This window comes from Diprion similis, chromosome 11 (genome assembly GCF_021155765.1).
Source record: "Diprion similis isolate iyDipSimi1 chromosome 11, iyDipSimi1.1, whole genome shotgun sequence".
NCBI lineage: Eukaryota > Metazoa > Arthropoda > Insecta > Hymenoptera > Diprionidae > Diprion > Diprion similis.
Genome location: NC_060115.1, coordinates 11,701,809 through 11,729,589, shown reverse-complemented (window position 1 = coordinate 11,729,589; position 27,781 = coordinate 11,701,809). Strand labels below are relative to the sequence as shown.

The 27,781-nt window shown below is 39.2% G+C and overlaps 1 protein-coding gene across 2 annotated transcripts in view; it reads right to left on the bottom strand.

Annotated features, from left to right (window-relative positions):
- LOC124412506 (LIM domain only protein 3-like) overlaps positions 1-27,781 on the bottom strand; it is a 111,787-nt gene that overhangs the window by 41,202 nt on the left and 42,804 nt on the right. For both annotated transcript variants that reach the window (XM_046892423.1, XM_046892424.1), the window contains exons 2-4: positions 5,022-5,130; positions 4,786-4,923; positions 2,847-2,972 (exon numbers count right to left, since the gene is read on the bottom strand). In XM_046892423.1, the coding sequence (XP_046748379.1) occupies positions 2,847-2,972; positions 4,786-4,923; positions 5,022-5,110 (353 nt within the window). In that variant the 5' untranslated portion in view covers positions 5,111-5,130. The remainder of the gene's footprint in view (positions 1-2,846; positions 2,973-4,785; positions 4,924-5,021; positions 5,131-27,781) is intronic.

Sequence of the window (27,781 nt, the reverse complement as noted above, 5' to 3'; positions counted from 1 at the left end):
GTTCAAACTTTTTACGATACACAATACTAAACATCTTGGTTTCCTTTCTTTTTGGCGAACTCGGGCATTCTCATCTCAATATTGAACGCTACTCGAGGTTCGTGTACCTCTGATATTATTCTGCGAAAGGGGTGTATGCGTAGGCATGAGATTACCACGCGGCCTTTACCAGGTTGCAAGTTTCGCAAGCCATCCCCTCGAATTGTTTCAAAGCGTTCCCCTTAGAATATCCTGATTTAATCAAGGCATTAGACAAAATAATTTGCATTTTACTTTCGCCCACCTCCTCACCTTCCTTATCCTCTTCTCTGCTTCGCTATTTTCCGTACATGCTCCAAGCAGTTCCCTTCGGTTTTCAATTATTATCTATCTTCATTTCAGGACTTTAATCAGGACTTTTTCTTCTTCTTTGCAATTTTAAAATTTCACGTTTTAAGTCAGTTTCAGTAAAAATTTTCGCCTTCAATATCCATCTTTCCAATTCTAGTTTTAAATCTCTTTCAGAAAACTACCGACTTTAATTCACTTATATTAGTATTAGGCTGTGCTAACAAAATTTGAAGCTGCTCGTTCAAGATCTTATAGAAGACACAAAATAAAAGCCATTCCCAAAGTTTCAGCAAAGTTGGTTGATGTTTAATGCAATGATGTCGACCATTTTTTAAATAAAAATTTGCTGCTCCGCTTTACCATATTATTATTACAATTTATTGTTAAAATTTAGTGAAATACATATTATTTAACAGTTCAAAGCTGTCAAAGTGAGATTCATTCATTATTATGATGGTTAAATGCAATTTCTAAAAGATCAATTTTCATTTATTTGAAAACGCGTTACGTTTTTTTGTTATTTAACCGTAACCTATGGCGAGTTGTAGTTTTCGAATAATCTACAGTGCATAGAAGAATAGCAATTGACGAGAAATTTCCAAATTTAAACTGTTGTTAATCGGGTTCAAGTGGTAGACGCGAAATCAATGTTTTGTGTCAAGCTTTGTAAGAGCTCATAACTGCGTGTTCAACATGTGACGATTCATGAAATGATTACGATTCTGAAATTGAAATTTGAAAATTCATAATCACGGAATAAATATGGCGTACGGAAATTCCAAAAGTCATTGGACTTGGGTCAAACTCTGTACGTGAAAGTTTTCGATACGGTTTAATAATGAAAAAACGTAACCCGTTTTTGAGTAAATAAAAATCGACCTCTTAGAAAATGCATTCAACCATCATAATATTCAAAGAATATTACTTTAACAGTTTCAAACTATTGCATATTGTGTATTTCACTAAATTTTAACAAAAAATTATAATAACGATGTGGTAAAGCAGAGCAAGAAATTTTTATGGTAAAAATGTCACAAATCATTGAATAAAAACACATTTTTGAGTTCTGCGACGGCTAAATGTCAACCGATTTCGATAAAACTTTGGTAATCGCATTCATTTTTTGTCTTCTATGGAATGTTGAACGAGCAGCTTTAAATTCGACAACTCGATTTTCTTGACACAGTCTAATTGTTATCCTTCTGTAAAAATTCTTCAACAAAGTTCGTGGCAAGTAATCTCTATTTCGATCGGTATTTTGAACTGGCTGAAAATCTCAGGCTCTGTTTCATCGTCGAGATAAAAACAGTCGAGGCCCCATGACGGCGATAATAAACGATGAGATAATTTTCTCGCCGTGAATTATCTTCACCAGCAGGGGAGTTTTCTGGCTCTTTGGACCCACGAGGACTGCAGAGTCGAGTTGAGCCAGCTCGACGGAGTTTGCAGCTTAACTCAGTTGTTGTGAATAAGTAAGCGAAGTGTTGTAAAGTTAGAGTTTTCGAGAGAAAGAGAGAGAGAGAGAGAGAGAGAGAGAGAATGAGGGACGGGGGATGGTGGGGTGGATAAATTAAATTGTTATACGGATGAGCTGCCTTCAGGAATATCCGAATGAGACGTGCGTCATCGGGTGTGAAGATTTAATTACCGAACGAATTGTTATCAACAAAGACGCGCGTCTTGTCGCGTTTCGAAACGCGTTCGTCATGCGAAACAGACTCACCTATTTTGCACCTCGATTCGATAGTTTATTTTCGTTCTCTAATTCATTTGTTACAAAAATAGAGAATACTGGAATTATATACAAAAGGTGGAAAAGGATGCTTTGTTTTAAATCGCTTAATAATTATTTGAAATCCGTAGTAGATTTTCTCCATTTCATCTGGTCATTGAAACCGATTTTTTTCTCGGTAATATTTCTTGTACAGACATTTTTTCGTCATAAACAATACCGGTGAGACATTGTAAAATTGGATATTCAACGATATAAAAGGTTCTCGTGAATTTGTGATTGTAAAAAAGAATTGAACGAAGTTAATAGATTTTTAAACATTTTCAAGTGATTCAAATTTAACAATAATTTGATAAATACTAAATTTACGACAGACTTGTGGTAAGATTAATAAGAAGCATCGATTTGTGCCCATCTTCGTACTTATTATATAAAGGCATTCCACGCCAAATCGACCACTTTTGATTTGGCTGAAAATGTTTAATCCTCAAAAAGTACACCTGAAAACGAAAATTAATAAACAAAAACGTCCCTACGAGTCAAATTTTGAAAAGTAATAAGTATTTCATAAAAAATTCATGACTTTCTTTAGTTGGGCAAAAAAATTTGAACAAATTTTTGAACCGAAGAAACGGTTTTTATAGGGTAGAAACGGATAAAAAACTTTCAATCAAATTGAAAGGGGTCGGGTTCGAAAGTGGTCGATTTGGCGTGGAATGCCCCATATACATGCTGGTCACGCCACTGCATTGCGTGCGGAAATATCTGCGATTAATTGGCTTACCGGTGATTGCATTGCTGACAAGCGAAACACTCCAAGTGATAAACGTTCGCTCTTGCTCTCATCACCATCTCAAATGCTGGTATCACTTTGCTGCAGGCTGCACAGTAGCCGGTATTTCCAAAGAGCCTGAAAATTTAAGTGGATAAATAAAAAATTTGACGCCGAGTAACGCGTCAAATAAATTACAGGTTTACAATCAGACACTTTTGAATATCATCAAGCAGATTTCTACCTGAATTTTCTCAGTTAACTCGTCTTCCTTTCGCGTCGTATGATCGAATAAATGAGGATTTTTATCTCCCTTGAATTTTTCGGGAATATAGTCTCATGTAAATATAGGAACCACATTTTTTTATCGGTAAAACAACCGATCGATCCTTCCGGTGCTAAAATAATAGCCCAGTTGAATTAGGATTTGACACGAAAAAAATTGTAAGAAACGATTTTCCTTCGGAAATCGTTGAGGGGTGGGGGGATTTTGGTTTTCGAGATTTGCACCCCACTGCTTCAGTCGCCATATTGAATTCAAGGTCTTAATCGAAAAATGTCGATTCTAAGGAAAAATTGATGAAAACCAAAATTGTAGAAAATTAAATTCCAAACAACTTTGGTAATTACGAATTTTCGTATAAAATGGAAAATAAACGAGATAATACAATATTTAGGTTCACTTTCAACCTATTTTCGGGCCTTAACCGGAAAATATCGATCCTAAGGAAAAATTGCTGACAACGAGAACCAAAATTGTAGGAAATTCAATTTGAAACAACTTCGCTAATGTTGTATTATCTCGTTTATTTTCTATTTTATTAAAATTAAATTTCCTACAATTTTTGTTCTTATCAATTTTTCCCCAGGATCGATATATTTCGATTAAGAGCTCAGATTCAAGATGGCGGCTGAAGCAATGAGATACGAATCCTGAAAGCCGTAATGTAGACTGCCAGTGATCCCCCCCTCCAATGATTTCCAAAGGGAAATCGCTACTTACAATTTTTTTCGGATCAGCCCCCTTTTTGATCTAATTTGACTGGCCTAAAGCGTTCATTGTTAAATAATGAAAATTTTTAGTCACATATTTGAGCCAGAGATATGAAAGTCCTTAAGACTATATTTAGCAGGAAAGTGCAGCAGACGCGGTTTTTACGTTAAGAAAACATCGCTCGTGAGAAAAATAAAGCTGTGGATCTCAGTTTCGGAAACGGCAGATAACCAATACCGATATCCAATAAAAGGTCTGGTAATATCATTCTCAAATATTTGACCATTAATAAGGGCAATAGTTTCAATAACTCGTAACGCGAAGCCGCCGCCAGGCAGCCGGGCACCTGCGCACTCCCTCGGGAGCCGGTAATCTCAACGCGGCTTGTTTGTTCACCGCGTGTTTATTCGGGTTGTAGATATATTCAATGAAGGAAATTCATCTGGAATATTCGATTTGTGGTTCGCCGTTAACTCAAAGCTGCTTTATACACTCTCGTTTGTTCCTGGCAACCACATTTCCAACTTTCGGACGTTGCAAGTTCTCTTGTTTTGCAATTTTTTGCAACGATTTTAACTGCAATTCCTGTTGGATAGCTTCGTTACAAATTGGACTGAATTAACTGATCTGGTAATGAGGATCAAGTCGTAGACGTAGTACTTTATGTCACAAGGGAATAAAGTCGAGGATTGTTGGCCTCATATTTCCCGCAAATACGTTAAGAGGGAATAATATGCTACTTTACGCCCGCTTTTCAGGTCGAAAAAGTTGACGTTATGGCTGAGTCGGGAATAATAACACTTTTCTTCCTGTTTTTTGAGTGGTTCAAAACTTGACGAGTTGGACAGAGGATTTACTCCTTTTTCGATCACAGTATATGTACTCCGAATTAAAGACCCTTTCAAAATGCTGTCAAAGCCTGTATTGTTTTCCGATTTATATTCTAATCTCACTTACCTGAGATAATCTCTTTTGCAGAGTATCAAATTAGCTTTCGTGTAGAGCGTCGAGCCAACTTCTCCAAGCCTGCAGTCACAGCATCCGCATTTCAGACAATCCTCGTGCCAGTACATATCCAGGGCGTTTAGAAGATACCTGCGGGAGTATTAATCGTTCTGTGGTGGATTACCGAAATTCGCACTAGACCTGCTCATCGTGCCAATTTCACGATTCCGACTAAGACGCTGACTTGCCTTTCGGTTATGCTCTTTCCGCATCCAGCGCACTCTTTTTGGCTTGTCCCATTCTTGGTCGGTTCCGTCTTGCTCACGTCCATCGTCATTTTCTTCCAAGTCAAGACTTCTGCAATTATAAAAGCGAAAAGAAATCGTCACACAAGTCTGACAACCAGAAAAAACATTTTCATCTTTCACTGAACCATTATTTTCATTCCTTAGAACCTTCTGACCTGCTCCAAAGTCGGAACAGTCATACAAGACAAACTGCAAAAAGTTCGGGACTGAATTTCAGAGACTCTGTGCACCGGAAGGCAACTCATTTGACTTCCTGACGTTTGGACAGAGAGTCAGAAGCTTTTGGTTCACGTGAAAATGCGACCCCAATATCTAGACTTTATATCTAATTCGAAGGGTAGAGGCAGAGGGAATAGTCGCGAAGGAAATCAAACTATCATGCTCACGTTTGACCAGACGATCCCTTTCGGGGCATTTAACAAGTTTCAGAAACAGCTGTTACGCGAATCCCGCGTCGGGTTGTCTATGAGTAATTAGAGTTAAGGCTTGAGAATTTAACCGCGGTTACAGCCATCTGTGTCCGAGTCGGGGGTGCGCAGCTCGGTGCGGTCAGAGTTTAGAATCGAATTAGTTTGACCCCCGCCCTCCTCGCCAGACCTCGACGTCGTGTTTATCCTCGCCCACCATTCCGCCAGATATTTGAAAACAACTGCAGTTTGTCAGGCACCGGATGTGCCTGGCTTTTACATAATTCATCCCACATGGGCCCGAATTTTTAGACCGATCCTCAGCCATCGGATCAGGATTTCGCTCCTTATCATTCCTCAGTCACCATCCACCACCGCCCCGCCCTTCCAAATCCAAGTGTCCAGGACACCAGGACACGCGATGTTTGCAGGCTGCTAAAACTCCGCTCATTTCCCTCGGCAGTTATGAGCAAAGTTTATGTGGTTTCAATATGTCCTAACCGCTTGGACAGTGCCAGTCCTCCACCCTTCCACCCTTCCACCCTTCCACCACGGATACTAATATCTTCTCCGAGCTGCTCGACTGCTTTGAAGTAAATTCCAGTCGTCCACTACTAAACGTCTCTCATCGCGTCCTCGATTAACCAAGTTTTTCTACTCAAGTCCCATTTCGTTGGTTCACTGGGGTGGTAATTGCAAGTGCATTTACTTGTCACTTCTCATCTTTTCAAATGTCTGTAGGTGCATCTAATTTTTTTACCGTTTCTCGATTCCCAATTTTGACTTAAGGACTGACTTGGAATCAACTATCGATTCGCAAGATGGTAATGGAACTCTGACGTTTCCACTTGCTTTGAGATTCTAGTTTTAGGGCTGGCACGAGTACATAGATCGGCGACCCAGAAGTCGGAAGAATTGTGTGTATATTCAAATTCTTGTGGTTACGGCACAAAGCTTTGTCGGTCATGCTGAAATTCGGGAAAGTTGAACCGACTCCGACCCAAGCCCGACGGTTCAACCCCCAATACCACGGGAAACCGACAATTCCGCAGGAATTCTAGGAACACACGACTTTATAACTCGCGTATCTCCCCTTCCCGCAGGACTAGCAGGACATCGATTTTCCCAACGTCTTTTTCAACGTGATTATCGAGGTGCGTGATGCACACCTTCGACTATCGGCTCTCTTTTTGCCTGGAAATTCGCGCGAGGGGTGGATTTCCGGTTTTACCTACCTGTCGCTCGGCGTAAACAGCCGAGACGCAAATTCCCAAAACTTGGTTCGAGCCAAAATTAATCAAGTCAATCAAGATTATCATCTCCGGCGTACCCGGGCGTAATCTGCCAGGCAGCCAACCTCACTCGCCCAACCATCACCCCAGGGCTATTACCGCTGCTTGTTGGGCCCATCGACTCGGGAGAACAAGGGACGAGAGGGAGAGAGAAGTAGCTACCGGAACGGAGGGGCGGAGGAAGTTAGTTGTCAAGGAATGCTTGCGTACATATTTGCGGTTTGTTAAGGATGAATTGGCCCGAGTCGAATGATAGGGAGAGAGAAAAAAAAATTGAAAAAATATCCAACAATGATATTGCAACGTCACTCCAAGTTCGATTAACACAAGGCCGAGATATCGAGAATTTGAGAAAAGGATTCGCGATTTGAAGAAAGTTTAGAATTATGGGATTGCGGTAATTTTTATCAGAATCTAAGGTCGTGGGGTTTATTTTGGTAGAGTTTGATGGAAAGTTTTGAACTATATTGAAGAAGAAATCGACGGGATCGTGAAAACTGTAATTGGAACGCTGCAAGTGTGGAAATAAAACCTTTTCTCTGAGTAAGTAGTTCGTTGATTAGTTCAATCTGATATGAAAATTTCACGGGATTCCAAAAAATCTTATAGTTTTCAGAGGTTGAATTGATTGCGAAAAATTTCAGTCAAACTGTCAACTTTCATCCTTGGCTTCAATACCGATCGCACAGTGTTTGAATCGACATTCACCACGTGGATAATTCTTCCAGGACATTACAAGTAAAAAGAATGAAAATACGAAATATTGAACGCTACAAAAAAGCATTTTCTTTTCGACGGTACGGAAGCTGCTCGAAACGAGACCTTCCACGATTTTGTAAACCTGAAACCACGATCGGAGTAGCTTTCGTTGGGTTCTGTTGTAAATAAAATTGGCCTGAAACGAAGCGAGGCTAACGTTTCGCGAGTACTTATAAAATTATGGGATGAGCGTCGCGAGAGAGAGAGAGAGAGAGAGAGACAGAGATGTGTAGTATTTGACGGTTCAGTTACATCAGTCGATGATTAACAGAGGCACGGGTAAGTAATCGAATTATCGCTGCTTTGAGAAGCAGAATCCGTGGATGATTCAATCACCTACCTGACGTACTTGTTCGAGCCGGGTCACGTGGCATCCCTGGCAGTAACTGGGGCCAAGCTCACTCGAGCTAATGTTTCGGTTAAACTTGTCGAGGGGATGAAACTAGAACTGGGTTTTCCCCCTGCCTCGGTACAATGCTTCGATTCACCGATTTTCATTTGTTTACCCATTAAACTTGAACTATAGTCACGCTCTGATTAACGCTCTGGGGAAGGATCGATATTTAACTGAAAATAACTCTTGAGATCGGTGAATATATTATTCACTTATTTATTTATTTTTTATCGATTTTCCTATGAATCAATATTCGACGTCGAAAGAATTTCAGATCAACTTTTGATACGAATCTTTTTGCGTGTGTGTGTGTGTTTTTTTCTAATGTTATCAAAAAAATGTTTATTAGCAGGCTAGTTTTTGTCTTGAAGCAATTTATTTTACTTGAAGAAATTCATAATCACTTCTAACATCTAGAAAATGATTTCGTTTTTAGATTTATAATGATTTTCATTAATTGTATAAAATAATTTCGTTCCACTGTGCGAAGAAAGTGAGTTTATAATGTCTCTCGACTAAAGGGTTGATAAAAAAACAACAAAAAAACCGTAAACAAACAAACTTCACGTGAAATCGAATTAACAATTGTGTAATAAATTTATCTAACATCAGAGAATTTCGAGATAATATAAAATAAACAATTCGAACGTTCATCCAGTATTTTTGCAAAGATGAGGTGTGACAAATACGTAAAAAAACAAAAAAAAAAAAAAATCCTAACGTCGAAATTATTGCAATTTCTTGATTCATGGTTTCATCACTTGCTTGATATGAAAATCCCTGGAGAATATGGACGACGGCATGAATTTCGAAACGAAATTAAAACGCAACGGAATGAAATTTCGTCTGAGAAAATCGTTGAAACTATTCGTGAAGTAACTGCGAGAAGGACACTCGTGATTTTCGTTTTTCCTCCTGATGTCCTGCGCATCGACCGTTGAAAGCTTGGTCCATATATAGCGTAGCTGGTGCTATGTAACTTCGCGGGAGTGTCTCTCCCATCCGAAAGCTCCGCCTTCGCAACCTCTATATACACACCTCCGAAGGTTCCTCCCCCAGATGTTATCTATTAGAAAATTTCAGCGACGGAATATCAGCGTTAGGTACATTGAATGAAGTCGTCGTCGTCGGATGAAGTTGAAAAAATGAATCAAGCGAGCTTCGCTATTAGCCTTGTCTCAGTTCTTGAATAACTTCGGTATGCTTCACGTGTTTCGTTCGAAACAACAGCATTTTTCATTTTGTATTTTCAAAGTTTGCGTTTCCGAGTCCGCTAGTTTTGTGCTGGAATTCAAGCTTGAGCTTTTTTGGTCTCGGTTACATTAAGCTCTACAACTCTGCTTGGTATTTAAATAAGTTGAGAATTTTCTGATAGCTTATGCTGTTCCACATATTTTGAGAAAAAAATTTCTTCATCCCCGTTTTATTGATACCTCAGGTGGTTCGAAAATAGTTAATATGCGGTGGTAAGAATTCGAAATTCCAATTTCTAGCGGGGCATTGAATACAATAATTGAAAAGGAGAAATGAAAAAAGCTGTTAGTGCTGTTGAAAGAAAGATATTTTCGAAAATACGTTGGTGTCAAGCTTAAAGTTTTTTAGAGATTTTTTTTTTTACGAAAACGCACTTACAGCCTATTTTAATTCATCTCTTGAATTTTCTCGTCGAAGATCTTGGAACCCGGGATGTTTTTATATATTTGTAAGTCGTGTTTCTTTGTATTTTTGTATTACATTGATTTTTGCAAAAGCAAAACAAGACGAAAAGCACAAGAGGAAAGTAAAAGAAACAAAAAACAAAGCTGGGAATCACCGGATACTAAACTGAAAACTGAAGCTTCCTACCTAATACTTATCAACAAAACGTTATTTACAAATCGTTAATTGTCTCGGAATCTGATATCGAAATAATTAGCAGACTAATTTGTAATGAAATCTGGGGCAAACTAATTACACGGTACAACAGTTTGAATTTGGGAGTGTTTTTTACGACGCACAGTAAATTGCGAAAAAAATTGATCATTACGAAAAATTAAAAAAAAAAATATCGCTTCTAAATATTTCGCCAAAATATCTTATTACACGAACCTACGTGCTATGAATTTTTTCTGTAAAAGTATTTTCTTTATCGAATTGGAATTAAACACTCAGGAGTGAAAAAGTCGTTGATTATGAATTCATATAATATTTTTTTCATTACACCGAATCGAACGAATGAAAAAATATGAGATTTTTACAATATAACGAACATTCTGCATTTTTACAAAAGGAATGAAAAAATATGAGCTTTTTACAATATAACGAAAATTCTGCATTTTTACAAAAGGAAGGAGTCAAGAGCGCCTGATCAAGCCGAGATACATGCTTAGATATAGCGATGAAACCGGAAGTCGTTTCGGGCATCAATTCACCCCGGGAGAACCGCAATTGCGGGCGAAAACCGCGGGACCGGGGTTTGCGCTTATATATTTCGTTAGCTTTTGTCTTAATTTCTCCTGGCTGTTATCTTTTACTTTATATACACACCGCGTCCGGGGAGGTTAGTCGGGTCCATTAATTAGGCGGGAGCGCATTAAGCCAGGCATTAATATACTCGCCTGTGTTTTGTTTTATCCTCCAGGAAGGACGCTCCCGGCCGTTGTACGGTTGTCTGGAACCGCCGCGCCGTTCCCGGATCTCCTTCCTACTCCTGCGACTCGCTTCATCCCCGGGGACTGTTTAAATTTTACAAATCGTTCTGCGACCCGCGATTCCCGCCAAAAACACGTCCCGTCGAGATAAGATACAAATTGATTAGCTATAGCTCATGGGAAGTTTTGGTCTTTCCCTTTTTTTCTAAAAGCTTGACAGAAAAATTCACAACTTTTCCAAGGATCTATAAAAATATTGATTCTCTTTGAAGTAGCCTCGCGTTTTTTTATTTTTTATACTTTGCTTTTGGCACAGTGAAAATATACCTTTTCGAAATATCGCAGGGTTTTTTTTTTTACACAGAAAATATAAAGCAGAAATTTGACGGAAAAATTAAGTGCGTTCTTTTTGAAAAGAAATTTTGGTATCCGATCGCTTACCTGTAATCATCGAAAACGCCTTTGAGATGCTTATAAAGACCCGTTCTACACCTCGAAAACGCAGGGATGCAGAATTCCTATACCGCTCAAGCGATTGGAGTGAAACTTGGGCAGTTAATGCCTTATTTTGGCAAAAAGTGAAGCGTCTTTTTAGTTTTTCAAAATTTGGAAAAAAATTTTACAGACTGGTTACCACCCGCAGAAATTGGCCACATTTTCACAGTTGCACTGAATGGATCGAACTATCTGGTATGATACCACTCAGCGGTGTTGAAACACACATTTTGAGCCCAGTCCCATGAGATTTGATGGTGAAATGACGAAATGGCAGCTGATCTGGTTTTCGATTACGAAGAACACCGAAATCTCATTTTGGCGACATTTGTTACCGACATCACGCGCATGCCGGTAATGTAAGCGTGTAATATCGGTAAGAAATTACCGGCATGCATGAAAGGTCGGTAACAAATGTCGCCAAAATGAGATTTTGCTGTACTTCGTAATCGAAAACCAGATCAGCTGCCATTTCGTCATTTCACCATCAAATCTCATGGGACTGGGCTCAGAATGTGTGTTTCAACACCGTCGAGTGGCATCATACCGAATAGTTCGATCTATTCAGTGCAACTGTGAATATTTGGCCAATTTCTGTGGGTGGTAACCAATCTGTAAATTTTTTTTCCAAATTTTGAAAAAGTAAAAAGACGCTCCACTTTTTGCCAAAATAAGGCATTAATTGCCCAAGTTTCACTCTGATCGCTTGAGTGGTATAGGAGTTTTGCTTCCCGCGTTTTCGAGGTGTACAACGCTTCTTTATAAGCACTTTAAGTACTGTGTAATCAATAAAAATGGAATTACTCTGCACTTGAATATTCCTGAGATTATTTATCGTTATTTCGAAAAACAAATAAACTCGAGTATTTCTTATTTATCAACTATTTTGGAAAGCCTTTTTTACGTTCAGTGACGTATTTTCAAAACTTTGAGGTGTCAGACGTTGAATAATTGAATAATTCCTACACCCGGTTATTTCTTTCTGCTTGCTTGCATTTTTGTCTTCTTTTGTAATCGCCTTTATTTTCAGGGTGTCTTTTCACCGATCGTATAATGGAAACGAAATTTCACCGGAATCCGCGCGGAATCCTCCGGTCTGCGTGAATATTTCGCATGGAATAAATCTCACGTAACAGTGGCAGTGAAATCCTCATTTGCTAGGCGTTCAACCCTTGCTAATGGGTGTAATTTAAGGGATGTTTTAAGCTCCCTGAAACCGCATGTGAGCCATGGCAAAAACTTCACATATTACACTTGCTTGTGGGAACCCATTGCGACCGCGGTAATTAGACATTTGCATTCTGAGCGCACCGACCCCAAGTTCGTTGTCCCAAAAAACTACCCTTAAAACTCAGAACTCCCAGATTTTAACTGATCAAAGAGAAATCTTATTATTCCGTTATTAATTCCTTGTATTTTTATATTTTCCATCGCTATTACTATGACTAAAATTTCTGCTAAAAATTATAATATCTGTTCAAAGAGTCTAGTCAAATAAGAATGGCGAATCTGCTCCCACCGTCTTTTGTCGTGCCAATTTTTTTGAAGGTTTCCAACCTGAAAAAAAAATTTTATGCCCAAATTACAGCCTTCTATTTCGATTTTGAGGGGTCTTTGTGCTGAAAAAACGCGGGTTTTCGATTTTTGCAGTTTTTAAGTACTAAGAGGCGACCGGAAAATCTGAAAAAAATCTATCTAATCCAAAATTTGGGAAAGGCTAGATCCTAAAAAGTGTTCCAAGGTTCAACAAAGTTGAACCAAAAATTCTATTTTCATCAGAATATCGTATTTTTCATTAAATTTTTCATAATGTTATCAAAGAGTAGAGTGTAGTAACTAAAAATTGTTCTTAGTTTAAACAAACTTGAACTAAAAATTCTAATTTCATCAGAATATTGTATTTTTCAGTAAATTTTTCACAATATTAACAAAGAATATATAAAATTACGTGTCTTAATGCAATGTGTAGCAAATTTCATCAACAACATCATTTCGAGTAAAATGAGTACAATAAAAGTTGACCAATTTTAGATCATTTTTCAAATTTCAAAGCTCATAATGAAGATAAAACATACACGCAGAAAAAATTTGTACCACTTTTGCGTTATGACACATATTATGTGAGCATTAAAAAAAAATATGTCTTTATTAAATCGATTTGACTCTTGTTCGGTTGATCATAGTTTTTGAAGTCACTGCATCGGAGTCTGAAATAAAATTTACAAAATTTAAAATAGCGGGGACCCTTATATGACGGAAGAAAATTGGAAAAGTAGTTGGATTACGACAAAAATGTGTATCCTTAGTTCTAATGTTATGTTTTATAATATCTTAGATCTTTTCTCGTATTTAGGCACTCAAACTCAACTCAACTGAATGAAATCAAAATTCAAATCGGTAACCACCATATTGGATCTGCAATTTTAAATTTAAAAAAATATGATTTCAGAATCAAATTCAACGAACTCAAAAACCGTGAAACTAAGATCCTTTTTTCTACCATTTTTTATAGGGGTTCGTCATGACACTCCAAAAAAATTTTTTTTTCAAAATTTCCGTAAAATTCCGGTAATTTTGTTCAAAGTGGAACAAAAATAAATTAATTTGATGGTAAAAAGCCACAAAAAGTAATAACCTGCTTAGGGGCTCAATCGTGCCTCACCCTCCCCTATATCATCATAAATCTATCAAAACTTTTTCTGCCATAATATTGGCACGAGAATCTCATTTTCGCCACTCAACGATGGGGTTAAGTTTGATCGGATGATTTTCGATCCGGTCTTCTCAGATTCTCGACTGTAGAATGCCCGTCGTGTTGTGGCCATCGAGGGCTTCGTGTCCGTAGTTTGCAGACGATACGGGGTTTCGAGAAGGGTGGGAGGTATGCAATCAGATTACGTTAAGCTATGTTCGTACGTGCTTGCGTAGAGCTTTCGCCCCCCGACATCCACCCGCATTCTGTATTCCCTCTCCCCCCTCTTCCCCTTGTCCCCCTTTCCCTCAGCGTGAAATATATTTATTGTTGTTTGCAAAGCGGTACGTATGGCTGCTAGCGACGGTAAAAACGGGCAAAAAATCTGCGAGCCTCTCTAAGCCGTCAACCCCCACCACTTGGAGTCAGTCGGGTAAACTTTTAAATCGTGGAACGTCGCCCCACGCGAACGGTCAAATTTATCTATTAGATATTTTCTGTTTGATGTAAGCGACTTCTTACCCTCTAGATAAAATTTAGCACAACTTTTAGGAAAAACGTTGGTCAATTTTTAAAACTTTTTTTATTCAACTTTTTTGCAGTTTTTACATTATTTTTTCAGTTTTTTATTCTTTTGTAGCCAATCTATAGCGATAAAGTTACACAGCGACTTGGTGTTACTCGTGTAATTATAAAATTCAATAATATACTTATCAATAATCAGTTTGATACAGTTCTGATGATAAAATCAAAAATTTACGTTTTTCAATTGATAATTTAGATGAAAATGAATAAAAAAAATGTCTCAAATTTCTTTTACCACTTATTTTTCTGAAACAGACTAGACATCTTGATAAAAAATTTCTGTGCAAGTGAATATCAGTTGGTCAGGACAATAAATGAATGAAAATGTGTTTCTCGTTTACTATCGTAAAATAATAACAATGTTAATAAATTTTTTGTATTTGATTGCATAGAAATTTTCCAATATCTTTCCGATAATATAACGAAAATAAATTTTTACCATAATTATCTAACTTAATCGAAAGGTCCTGAAAATTCCTGAAACATTCTACTTGTAAAAGGCAATGAATAGTTTCGTTCTGCGGAATGATCGCGTGACTAATTCAGAACTGATGATCGGCGTCGAACTAAATCTGACGACAAAAGGGATGCTGTATAACTACTTGGGGGAAACTTTTATCTTCCCTGGATTAATGAACGGATTAAAGTATTTGCCGCTGGATGCGGGCTGATTGGGGTGGAAGTGGGAGGGATGAGGGGAGGAATCGGGAGGGGATTAGAACTTGATTGGCTAATTTGTAAGTGTCCCTGGCAGCGCGGCGCAAACTTAACAATCGATTCTTCGGCTCTCCGCAGGCGTACGAGGAAGAGAAACACACGCAAGCAATTTTCTTTACTTTCTTCTAATCCGGCGATTACCAACAATTCGATACGTGATCGTCATAAATCGTTGCCACATTTAGGCGTCGATAAGGCTAAAATACGTCTGTCTGTCTTTTTGCTGTCTTTCAAACGACGAAGACTAACACAGTTGACAAAAAAAAAAAAACTATTTTTAAAGATTAACGTAAGAAAATCACCAAAAATATTCATTTTTGAACTTGATTTTTTATTACTTTACATTTGTATGCTATTACTAATCATTATTGTTGAATTAAGAAGAATCCGATGTTCAGCAAAAGTTATTTTGATTGTAATTTAAAATAAAATAATGTAATGGGAAATTCAGTTATTTTTTTGAAAATTTGAAAAATTGCTCTGATTTCTACAAAAGCAAACTTCGATGAAAAAAATTATTATTCCCTTTATTAATAACGTAGAACCCAAAATTTGACATTCGTAAGTCAGGCCCAAGAATCTTGTCGACTGGTGTAATCGATCCAAAATTTCAAAATCTAATTTCTGCTCTTCCGTATTCAGGTGTTTGAAGCACCAAGTATGAACCAACTGAGTTCTTCCCTATTTTCTCCTACAACTTGAGGAATCAAAACATCCTACATATCTGGACTGCATTTTTTAATCCTAACAGTAGTCGAACTCCATTTTCCACAATCAGTGACGCGGAAACGGAAGACGAAGTCACCTTTTAATCCGGTAAATTCAAGCCTCGGGACAGGCTGTATCTACGAAAATTCAGCTGCAGTGGTCAAGCCAAGTTAATGTGCGGCGGGTGTAGGTGGCTGACCGCTCGACTGATTTACATCACACCCCTTTGCCGGGGGCGGCGGGGGCGAGCGGAGGGAAAGGATTGTGGTCAGCTGAGGGATGTAGCGTGTGATCAGGGTACCGGTTCTCATTAAACACCCGCAAGAGAGGGACCCTTTGACGAAGGGCCTGCCGTCCTCTGCTCGAATAAAAATCACGGGAAATCCGACCCGCCGTATCAGCTCTCATTCCCCTTTTCTCTTTCTTTCCCTCCCGCGATTCCAAAAGTTCTGGGGAAAACGGGAAAGTTGAAAATTGACATTTTTTTTCATGCGGGGGTTCGAAGGTCCGAATTTGAAAAGTCCCGAATGCGCCTAATTCCGAATTATTTGCTCAAATTTTTGAACATGAATCCCCCTTTTCTATTTCTTTCCCTCCCGCGATTCCAAAAGTTTTGGGAAAAACGGGAAAGTTGAAGATTGCCATTTTTTGTGATGCGGGGGTGAAGGTCCGAATTAGAAAAGTTCCAAATGCGCCTAATTCCGAATTATTTACTCAAATTTTCAAACTTGAATTCCCCTTTTCTCTTTCTTTCCTTTCCGCGATTCCAAAAGTTCTAGAAAAAACAGGAGAGTTGAAAATTGCTATTTTTTTCATGCGGAGGTGTGAAGGTTCGAATTTCAAAAGTCCCAAATGCGCCTAATTCCGAATTATTTACTCAAATTTTCACACTTGCATTCCCCTTTTCTCTTTCTTTCCTTTCCGCGATTCCAGAAGTTCTAGAAAAAACAGGAAAGTTGAAAATTGACATTTTTTTCATGCGGGGGTGTGAAAGTTCGAATTTCAAAAGTCCCAAATGCGCCTAATTCCGAATTATTTACTCAAATTTTCACACTTGCATTCCCCTTTTCTCTTTCTTTCCTTTCCGCGATTCCAGAAGTTCTAGAAAAAACAGGAAAGTTGAAAATTGCTATTTTTTTCATGCGGGGGTGTGAAGGTTCGAATTTCAAAAGTCCCAAATGCGCCTAATTCCGAATTATTTACTCAAATTTTCACACTTGCATTCCCCTTTTCTCTTTCTTTCCTTTCCGCGATTCCAGAAGTTCTAGAAAAAACAGGAAAGTTGAAAATTGACATTTTTTTCATGCGGGGGTGTGAAGGTTCGAACTAGAAAAGTCCCGAATGCGCCTAATTCCAAAGTATTTGCTTAACTGTTTAAACTTGAATTCCCCTTTTCTCTTTCTTTCCTCCCGCGATTCCAAAAGTTCTGGGAAAAACGGGAAAGTTGAAAATTAAAATTTTTTTTATACGGGGGTGAAGGTCCGAATTTTTTGCTCAACTTTTTAAACTTGAGTTCCCCTTTTCTCTTTCTTTCCTCCCGCGATTCCAAAAGTTCTGGGAAAAACGGGAAAGTAGAAAATTAAAATTTTTTTTATACGGGGGTGAAGGTCCGAATTTTTTGCTCAACTTTTTAAACTTGAGTTCCCCTTTTCTCTTTCTTTCCCTCCCGCGATTCCAAAAGTTCTGGGAAAAACGGGAAAGTTGAAAATTGCTATTTTTTTTTATACGGGGCTGAAGGTCCGAATGTGAAAAGTCCCGAATGTGCCTAATTTAAAATTTTTCGTTCCACTTTTTAAACTTGGCTATTCGATAAGTTGAAGGTTTAGCCAGCAAAAAATTCGGACTTTCAGCCGTGCCCCATTTATTTACAAAATTGAACATCGATCAGTCAATTCTTGCAGGACATTTTTGTTTTTTGCCTCAAGTATTTTCGAGACTTCTCTGAATTTTTTCAAAAATGAATTTTCACCATCGACAGTCAATGGGAAAAATGAAGCTTGTTTTCTACGCGATTTTATTATATTCTTCCCAAACTTGTTTAATTATTACCTTGTTGTTGGAGAAAATTTTCGTTAGTTCGTTCGCGATTCTTATTTTTTCACGCCTAGTTACGGTGCATTAATAATAAAAGTTTCGCCTATTGTGTCCGCCCTTGTGATGGGAATTGATGGGGTATGCCGGCGGGCGAGGGGCATGTTTTGTCTTTACGTTATGAATGGTTCTTATCGGCGACGAGTCCGTCACGACGGTCGTTTTGTCCGGGTGTCCGTAGAACTGTCTGCGAATTGCAAGGCGGCAGGAAACCGGAAACGTAGCGTCTGGACCGACGCTGCTTTGTAGCGTATCGCGGAAAATATCGAGACAAAAAAGATACCAGAACCGAAAATAATATTTCTTTTTTCGCTCCATTTCGCTGGTATGTGATAAAAAAACAACCAAAGCATTACAATATTTCTTGCGAAACGTTCGCGGATATTAACGGAAAACGCAACCGTAGTGAAATTATTCGCTTATCGAGGAAAGTTGTGCATTTCCGTTTGCATTTTTTCACAAATAGTTAAACAATTTATGGTTTTATATTGTGTACCTACATAACCAACGCACAAAAGTAAGATTAATAATGATTTAATTAGCATTCCTATGAGTTTGTGTACAAATCAAACGAGCGAAGAGAAAGCGAGAGAGAGAGAGAGAGAGAGAGAGAGAGAGAGAACGAGGAGGGAGAACAAACACCAAAGCTTTCAAGAATGTTTATTAATTACGGTATTCCCTCCGTCTGCCGTTGGGGCTTCACCTGTTCGTTCAACGATTCAAACTGTTGCAGCCCGCGTCTGTATATAAAACTTTTCTATTAAAACACACGGCCTTCTGAAATTTCCCTAATCGACGCCACGTGTCGTCTTACTTACTTTTTTGCATAAATATATTATAGAGCCATAATAAAGTCTCCTTAGTCTGACAGTAAAAATATTCTCAAGAGTAATAGCTGGAATGAAAAGAATAAAAACAAAATATGAAAATTACAAATTCAAACTGTCACGAGCTGGATCGAAATACAGATAAGTAATTTTGGTATCCATCTTACAGGCAGTGGAATAAATCTTTTTTATTATAACATAACATCACGTTGTCATCACTTCATATCTTTTTCCAGTGCATTAGTCACAAGTATAAAAAAAAAATTGGAGCCTAAGTAGTTCACATAGATTGTTAAAGAAAATGTAATACATTTTCGAAAAAAGTGTCGGACGCAACAGTTCAGTCACTAGCAATTTTGACCATGAAAAAATATGATAGGCATTCGAACTGACCGATCGAGTTCAACGAAAATTAGTCCAGATCAGATCGGGGGTGAAAATCGATATGCAGACAGAGGGTTGAAATTCCTGGAAGATTACAGAGCTTGGTAAACACACAGGAGTTGTTCTTTCCCCCGTCTTTTGGTCACCGTGCCAATGGAGTTGAATCGAAGTGTGAATTATTGGGGCTTCAAGGGGGTTGAGGGGGGGGGGGGGGAGGGGTCTGCAGGTTCAGCTTTGTGAACTGAGCTGGAGGCAGCAAATAAAAGCGAGAATCAGGGTAAAGTGTCGAAAGCACGTTGCGCAGGCGAGAGGAAGGAAAGAAATAAATAAACGGGTATTATTGTTTTGGTGATGAATGCGCGGGGAATGATGAAACCTGAAAAGTGCACGAATGCGCGCGGTGGAAAAAATATCACACGTAATACCGTGACGCTAACACTGCGGGTGTTCCTTGCAGCGAGGGTGGAAATCTACTGACCGAGTACTTGAAGCCGTTTCGCAAAGGATGATAGAAAAGATTTCGACGAAATATTCCCGGCTTTGGATTTATTGTAAGTTGAACATTACACAGAAGTTGGAAACGGCCCGAGAGATATTCTTCTGGGTATATTTATACGGTTTGAATCCACGTATGAGGATCATTCTAATGGTTTTATTATACCGATATGCTTGCGGGGCTTCTCACTCTTTTCCCGTGGGATTCTGAAAGGGATCATATACCGAGATTGACAAAAGAACTTCTTGCGTCTGATAAACTGCGGTGAAAAACGCACCACATATACTCACCATTATGCGATTCAATGTGGAAAATGACATCAGACCAAACCGTTAACCTCCGATTTGACCTTCCAAGTAAAAAACCGGAAGCTCATCTTCCTCCTCTGCAATAGAATCAACAGGCCAGCTCTGACGTACCTACAATCTCTAAATCATTGGAGACCCTTTGTAAGCAGGGTGTAAGGAACGGTCATTAGGGTCCTAAGCAAAGACTGACCAAGCGGGGGCTTCGGACCCTCTTCACATACTCGCTATGCGATCTGCGTAATTATCGGTGAATATACACTCCACGGTTACGTCAGCAATGGTCATTTCCGTTATCGGACACTCCCCAGACTCGCCTAGCTTCTGTCTAGCCCTGGATGTTTGCTGCCACAACTAGGATTCGGCAGGGACTCATAATTAATCGACCACCAGCTGACACCGATGACTCGGCGTCGAAACACCGACTCAACATCATTAGAATTTCAGTGCCGATGGTCCATCTCTCCGACAACCTGCAGGGATCGAATGCATACAGTCACTTTGACTGTCAGGCACATGATACATACAGAGTCACGTTTCCAGTGCAGCGTGGTTTCCACGTTCGACTGTTTGCTCTTTTATCAAACAAATGATTTTTGTTCATTGAATGCATTACGGGGTTCACGTTGATTCTCATTAACTGTTCTAAGTTTTTTTTTTTTTTTTTGACTTCTAGGGATTTCGGGACTAAATGTATAGAAGAATCATCGATTATCGATAGAATCAACAGAAAACACTCAAGACTACAAGACTCACAAAGATTTCTACGATTTTTAACGCTCACAGGGCGATAGTTTCAGCACCCCATCGTAATTCCCGGGCGGGGTTGAAATTCCGAAAGTGCGAAAATTCAAAAATCTTAAACATCGAAATTTTGAATGATCTAAGATTTTTAGTTCCGTGAAATTCTGGCTCGGTGAAATTTCACCACTTTGATCCTTCTTTATTTTCGATTTTCGATATTTTTACCTTCGGAATCCCGGTCATTCTGATGTTCGGTTACTCTGATTTTTTGCACCTCCTCGCTACAAATTTTGCTTTATCGTAACTTGGATTTGTAGAATCTTGAATTTCGGAACTTTGAGCTGTCCGGTTTCCGACCGTTCAAAACTTCGTCGTTTTATAAAACTTTGATTTCTTTGCTTCAAGTTTCGCCAGCAAATAATTCCGAATTAGATGCTTTCGGAATTTTCAAATTCGGAACTTCAACCGCGCCCCATCATTTCGCATTTACTTCCAATGATTCTCCGTGAATCATCATTTTCTTAATCTAACTGTTAAATTCACAACTTCCTTAAGTAAACCAGCGACGCAAGCTTTCACCTCATTCCTACCGTGCGGCAATGAAGTGGACACGCAGATTGGCGAATGAAGGATCAACCAAGCGGCAAGAGCTGCTACTGGGAATATGAAGGGACGTTGTTGGCGGGAGAGAGGGGATGAGAAGTTAGTTGGTAAATCAAAGCAGATGTTTCGAGCGGGGCGAAGAACGTCGGTTGGTGGAGCTCGGAGAAAAGTTAGCAAAGTATTATAGCTCCCTCAAAGAATCAACAAGTATCCATCCAGCCCAAGGTATACCTACTTGGCTGCGTCAGCCGCACAACCGAGTCGAGTCCTCCCCCTCCTTTGGCGAACTGCCGCCACCCCCGCAGCCACAGCCACAGCCACAGCCACAGCCACCGGTGGTGTATGCGAAGAAGTAATATATCACGAACCCCGCAAGACCCTGACACCCCTGTCACCCCTGTCGGCGGCTTAAGCGGGAGCACCACTTCGATTAAGTGTTCCTTTTCTCGAGCGAGTCGACCTCCGTTTCGGTCTATCTGCAGCTTTGAGGCGATAATCATTTCCCGCTATACCCTGCATGACGTCAACTGCTCTGCGCAGACATTTTACAGTCACATTGGTACGTCAATGACTCTGACAATTCTGAAAGTTTTTATCGAGGATTGTGCAGAGGGTGCGCAAGTTCTCTTCGTCGAGTGGTTATATCACGGTACTTCCCAAGTCGGTGATCCACCCTGCATCAATTCGAACCTGAACCTTTGGGGGGGACCACTTCAGGGTGTCGAGAGATGTCTGAGATGAGGTAAAGACTCGTGTTAGAATGTTGGGTACCACATTTTCTGTTGGCTTATTCATCTTCCGGAATTCTTGTTCTTGTGTACCTCGTAATGGCTATGTGTTCAAGAACATAGCAAATGAAATCCAGTTTGATCACGTTGGATTGAGTTGAAACAGTACCTCATCAATACATTATAAAAAGAGAAGAACCAACGAATTACCACGGAAGTACCTCAGCTCTCAACGAAGTTTAATAGTAAGAGAAGTAAAATAGAACTTAAAAGAGTTAACTACCCTTATTGAATTCAAAGATAATTTTTCCGAGGGCTTAGAGCTGGCAATGATACTTGATTTCAAGATTGACCGACAATGTCGAAGGAAATCGTTGAGATTGAAGGCAATCATTCAGTCATCCGATAATCTGAAATCTTGACGTCCGCCAGCTGAACTCGTCCGCAAATTTATCCATCCATGACATGCATAAACCAGCCGAGGGATGATTAGTATTCGGTTAATCAAACAGTTAGTGAGTCTGAGGAGAAGAGGAAGCCGAAGCAGAGATTTGGGGATCGTTTGACCCCAGTTTATCATTTCAAAGTAGGCAACATCCACCCTGAATTAATGATTCATGGATAGGTAGAAGACGCTTCCTGAACCTGTTCGCCGAGGTTGCGGCGGTCTGGAGGCCAATCCGGTTTAGTTCAGCCGCGAAGCGGAACTTGAGGAGTCCGGGTGGACGCAGGGTGCCAGGTTCCTTATTTACGGGGTTGCTTGAACGTGTCTATCTCTCAGCTTGTGGCGGACCTAGCTCATGCCAACTGCCCGAAAATTCATCCTTGCCGTACTGCAAGGACCTTCGTCTGTCCGGTGAACCCGGCTGGATATCGCCATCTTAGGAACGCAGCCACCGCGCTAAATCAAGCCCAGTTAACTTAATCATCCCGATTCGCCACCGTCGAGTCCTGGTGCTGTTTAATTTAGCGAAAATTCTCTCCTCGGATGGATTCTCTGTGTCTCAGCTCGCAACATGCTTTCACTAATCGCGAGTGAAGTATGAAGTGGAAAGAAGAAACAGGAGTGATACTCGTTAGAAAAGGTTTTTCGAATCATTTTTCAACAGCCGTAAAGTATTTATTTATCATCTCAGATACATGACATCATTTTAAACCATTACCATTTTCCTTTCGAAAACATGTTGAAAGCTTTTGTCTTGACTTTAAATAAGCATTCAACGTAATTTTAGGTTTCCCATTCAACGTACATTCCTGAAAGTATTTCACCCGGCCAATCCCACAAACTTGATTTAGAACTGGGTTGAAAGGGTAGCTGATAAATCCTTTGCAAAACAAAAATTGATCCGATACCTGGGTAATGATGCCTTACAAAAAAAAAAAATAAAAACGAAACGAAACTCCAAAAACCGTACAAAATTCACCCTCGACTGAGTAGCGGACTTAATCGAGAGTGTATAAAACAGGAAGCGGAAAAGGCCAGCTTAATACTCTGTTAAACTGGAATGAACCCTTCTAATTCTGTCGTATAATTCTGCACCGGGGAGGAAAGGAACTCGTCATATCTCCGGAATATGCAGTGTATGACGGTTTCACCCGTAACGGGGACGAAGGGGCCGAAAGGAGGATGGGAAGGGGGGGGGGGGGGGGTGAAGAGGAGCAGCGATATGGTTTGCAAAGCAAAAACCAAGAGTGACGTCATAACAGTAGCAGCTTATCGGGACTTGCGGTACATTAACCACGACGATGGCACGCCACCACCCCCCACCCCCCACTTCTGAACCCGAACCGCAAAGTAGCGGTAGGGGAGAACTAACACTGCTGAAAGATTATCTTGTCGCTTTCAATATTCCTATGAAACGTACGGGATGATAAATTGCAGGCTTGCGATAGAACGGATGCACCTCAATGCTAGGGCCTGACTTCGTTATCCCGTTTTTTTATCCACCGAATCACCACTTTTTTTCTTTACTTCGAGTCGTTTTTTTGAATATTTTTCAGCGTTTTTTCCTGTCGTTTATGTGATTTTGTGTACATCGTGTTTTGAAAGCACAGGTTCTTTTCAGAAATCAAGTGAGTACGGTTGTACGTAATAGACATGATGGTTTTAATTACAGAGGACCAATCGCATCTCTTCTCAGCTTGTTACTTGTACCAAAAAAAAAAACAACATTTTTTGGTATATTAAGGTGGGATAGTATTTTTTGAAAAATAATTTTGGCACTTGCGATTAAAATATTCAAAACGTTCTGTAGAAGCATTGAGACTAGTCGAGAAAAGTTAAAAGAGTTTTCTAAGTTTTTACATAAGTTTTGTCGGATGTTTTTCTTTTTCGAAATTTCAATTTTTAGAACCATTTATTTTCCTATCAATAAGATTCAGTGTAATGATAAAGTCTATCTGCATCTCTAATATTGTACAATAAAACAAAAACAAAAAAATAAAAGAATCCGTTTACTAATCAATTACAAAAAATTGATCAATTTTCCAAATTTTAAACCGTCATATATTTGCATATTATTCTCTTAATTAAATATAAGTTAAAAAAATTTATGCAACCTTTCATCTTCCACGCGAAATATATCATCTTTATTATGGCTTGAGTTTGATTCTTACGGGAATGAAATTCCTGGCTTCCGAATTGCTGTGATGTCTTAAACGGATGCGATCTGTGATTAAACCTTTCTTTTGAAACAGTATACTTATACATGAGTATAATTCATATGTATGTATAAGTAATATAAGTATGCAGACGGTTTTAGATAAGAGGCAGAGCAAAGTGCAGCAGGAGTGTAGGTATATACCTACGAGTACATAGTTTGTATAATCTAGATTTCGCAGCTTAATTATGCAGAGTTCACTTTCGGGATCGTAGCTATGCTAATCCGACCTTATTAATAAGGACTTAGTCAGAGTGGAGATCCCTGTACTAAATGGCGTCTAACCCTTCGCTAAGTCGAGCTGCTACTTCGGCGTCGCCTCGAACCCTTGCTGTCCCTTTTACGCTCTCTCACTCGCCTCTGCAAAGTAAGCGAGATTTCTCCATATAATCGTTTTATCCCCGCCGACTTTCGGGGACTTTACTTTCGGGTCTTAAAATTACGATGGAGAAAACGCCTCCGCCAAACCGGTGAGAAAGCTCGCACGCTTCGCGGATTATAAGACGAAGAGTGTTATTAATTAATTGCGGCTAATCCAATCGACTCGAGATCACGTCGAGCGAAATTTTTTTTTTTTTTTTTTTTGGCTTTCAAATCATCCCCTGCGATGTCAGGAGACTACGAGAATCGAAATATAATAATATTTTATAAATAATAATTATTATTATAACGGCAATTCCTGCAATCCGTACTCGCGGTATGTATGTACGTCAGTGACGTTGCAGACAAAGGTCCTGTCACTCGGTTTTGACGCCGTGAACGTCGGCAGAAATCATTTGCCACACACGTCAGGACCAAGTGGATCAATCGACAACCAATTATCGGATATTGCCATTATAATATAATTCGCTTTACTAACGCCAAAAGGGTGTAACTCAAAATATACGTCCTTTTGGCTCTGTAGAACAAAAAAAAATTTCTCCAATCAACTTCAAAATGTGTAGAATGTATAAAACTATGGAAAAAAACTGATTTTTTTTTTTTTTTTTTTTTTTTTTTTTCGACACACGTGCTTTTGGCTTAAGGGTAAAAATTTTATTATTATTTTTACCATTCTTGTGACTATTTTTTCGTGTTTTTGCTTGGTAATTGATAATAAGTTGAAAAAAAAAACAATCTTTTTTCGTGTAGATGTTTTTCCCCTTTCGCATGGTAAAAACATGATAAAAAAAATTAGATGATTCAAATTTGGAAAACTTTTGAATGTTTTTTGACTGTGTTTTTTTTATATTCTCCTTGTACCGCGGCCACCAAAATTGACTCGCGACTTTATTTTCGGCTCGAGATCCAGATGCGTGCAGCGAAGGTAATCAGCAGTAACGGATATAAGGTGCCTCGACGACTGAATACAGATTTTCTTTGTTGCGGTTTTGCCCGAGATGCTTTTTGCACGTCGAATATCCCGCCGGATCGGCGGACGGAGATCTCGGCTTCCGCGGTATTGACGCCTCACAATACACCCCTGATGCTCTCCTGACACCCCCATTTGCAAGCCGCAGCATTTCTGCGGGATTGCGGAACACCGCGAATCTGCGAGCGTATTTTCGAACGTATTTTATTCAGATTTTCTTCTCACCTTCTCTTTTTCCCCCTTCCCCTTTTTTTTATTCACTATTTTCTTGCTTTTTCACACGTATCTACGTGTGAAATTTCACAACTTTCAAATTCCGTTCGTATTGAAAATTTAACGATATTTCTTCTTCCGTACGAATTTCTTTGCGATAAAGACAAAAAAAATTCGCTCCAATGCTTCGAGATGATCTTAAAAATTTTTTAAACAAATATTGAAGACCATTTTTTTTTATTTTTATTACGGCAAAATCATTTTCTCAATTATGTTATGTCGAAAAAAAAGAAAAAATACGGAACAAGTAGAAAAAAAATTTTTGAAATAAATTGAGAGAAAAATATCATATAAAAAAATTTCTTTGTGAAGAAAAATTTAAGATAAGGAAATTGTTTTGGGGTACAAGTTGTAGGGTTTTGAAATTGGTTGACGAGGATCAAAGTTTGGGGCATAAAATATGGAGATAAAACGAAGCATGGCCATCGGTTATTCCGACGTGGATATAACGCAGCGATGAAATGTACGCGTTTGTAACGCACAATACGATTAATATCTCGTCGAAACCTGCGCACCCTGAAACTGTTATGGGCACCGATCAGTACCGCGACTATCAGTCGCTTCCGGTTCACCAAACAGCATCATGGCTGCCCAACAAGATGGCGCCGGTTTGCCACTTCGTATAGTGATATGCAACGGCGCATATGCGGCATGATTTAAATGCTCCCGAAAAATACGGTTTACCTTTGTGTGAAACTGATGAAAAAAGGAAATCACATCTCCGTTGAGAAAAAATTTTTTCCATACTCTTACCGTAAAGTCTTTATAACTATTTGCCAGAAAATTCAGTCTGTGTTACTATTCTTTTATTGATATATATAGTCACTCATACTTTATTTTTTTGCAATTATGTTGGTGAATCTTAAGAGAAATTTTACTATTTTTTCACAATGGAATTGTTTTTTTTTTTTTTACCGCAATCCGCTATAACCTGATTTCACTTTTTTAAATCTTTTTTGCGACTTTTAGTTGAAATTCTGAGTCTTTTTGTCTAGCAAAATTCTTATTTCTGATAAATTTTCCATCAATTTTTGCACCTACTGCGTCTCGAGTAAAATAAAAGCTCGTGGAAAAACACCAGAAGTTAAAAAAGATGAAACAAAAAATGAAGATTTTTTTACCGGGGAAAATTTGACCGATAAATAAAATTGAGATTCCTGATTTTGGCGCGAATTTGACTCGAGATTTGGAGAAAATGTTGAACCGGAAATGGCGACGAGTACAGCGAGATGGAGAGTTCGTATCTAGTAGGGAGCAAGTAAATCGCGGCTAATGGCGCTTCACTGAATCAAACCGCGCGCGGCGTTTAACAGAGCAAACAGACAGAAAATGGAGCGCAGCCGCATATAAAGAGTCGATGATAACGGAATGATATATGACTTGGTGTGAATAACATAGCCGCGGGCAGTCGCGGGGTTGCAGCTCGGAGGGAGGAGGGTGAGTGTGTTTCGGGGGTGGCGTTGGGCCTCTGCCAGCAGCGACGAATCCTGTTCCTGTATGATTGATCGGGCCGAAGATAGCCTCAGATATGCGTCGTTCAGGATTAAGTGAATGTGCGA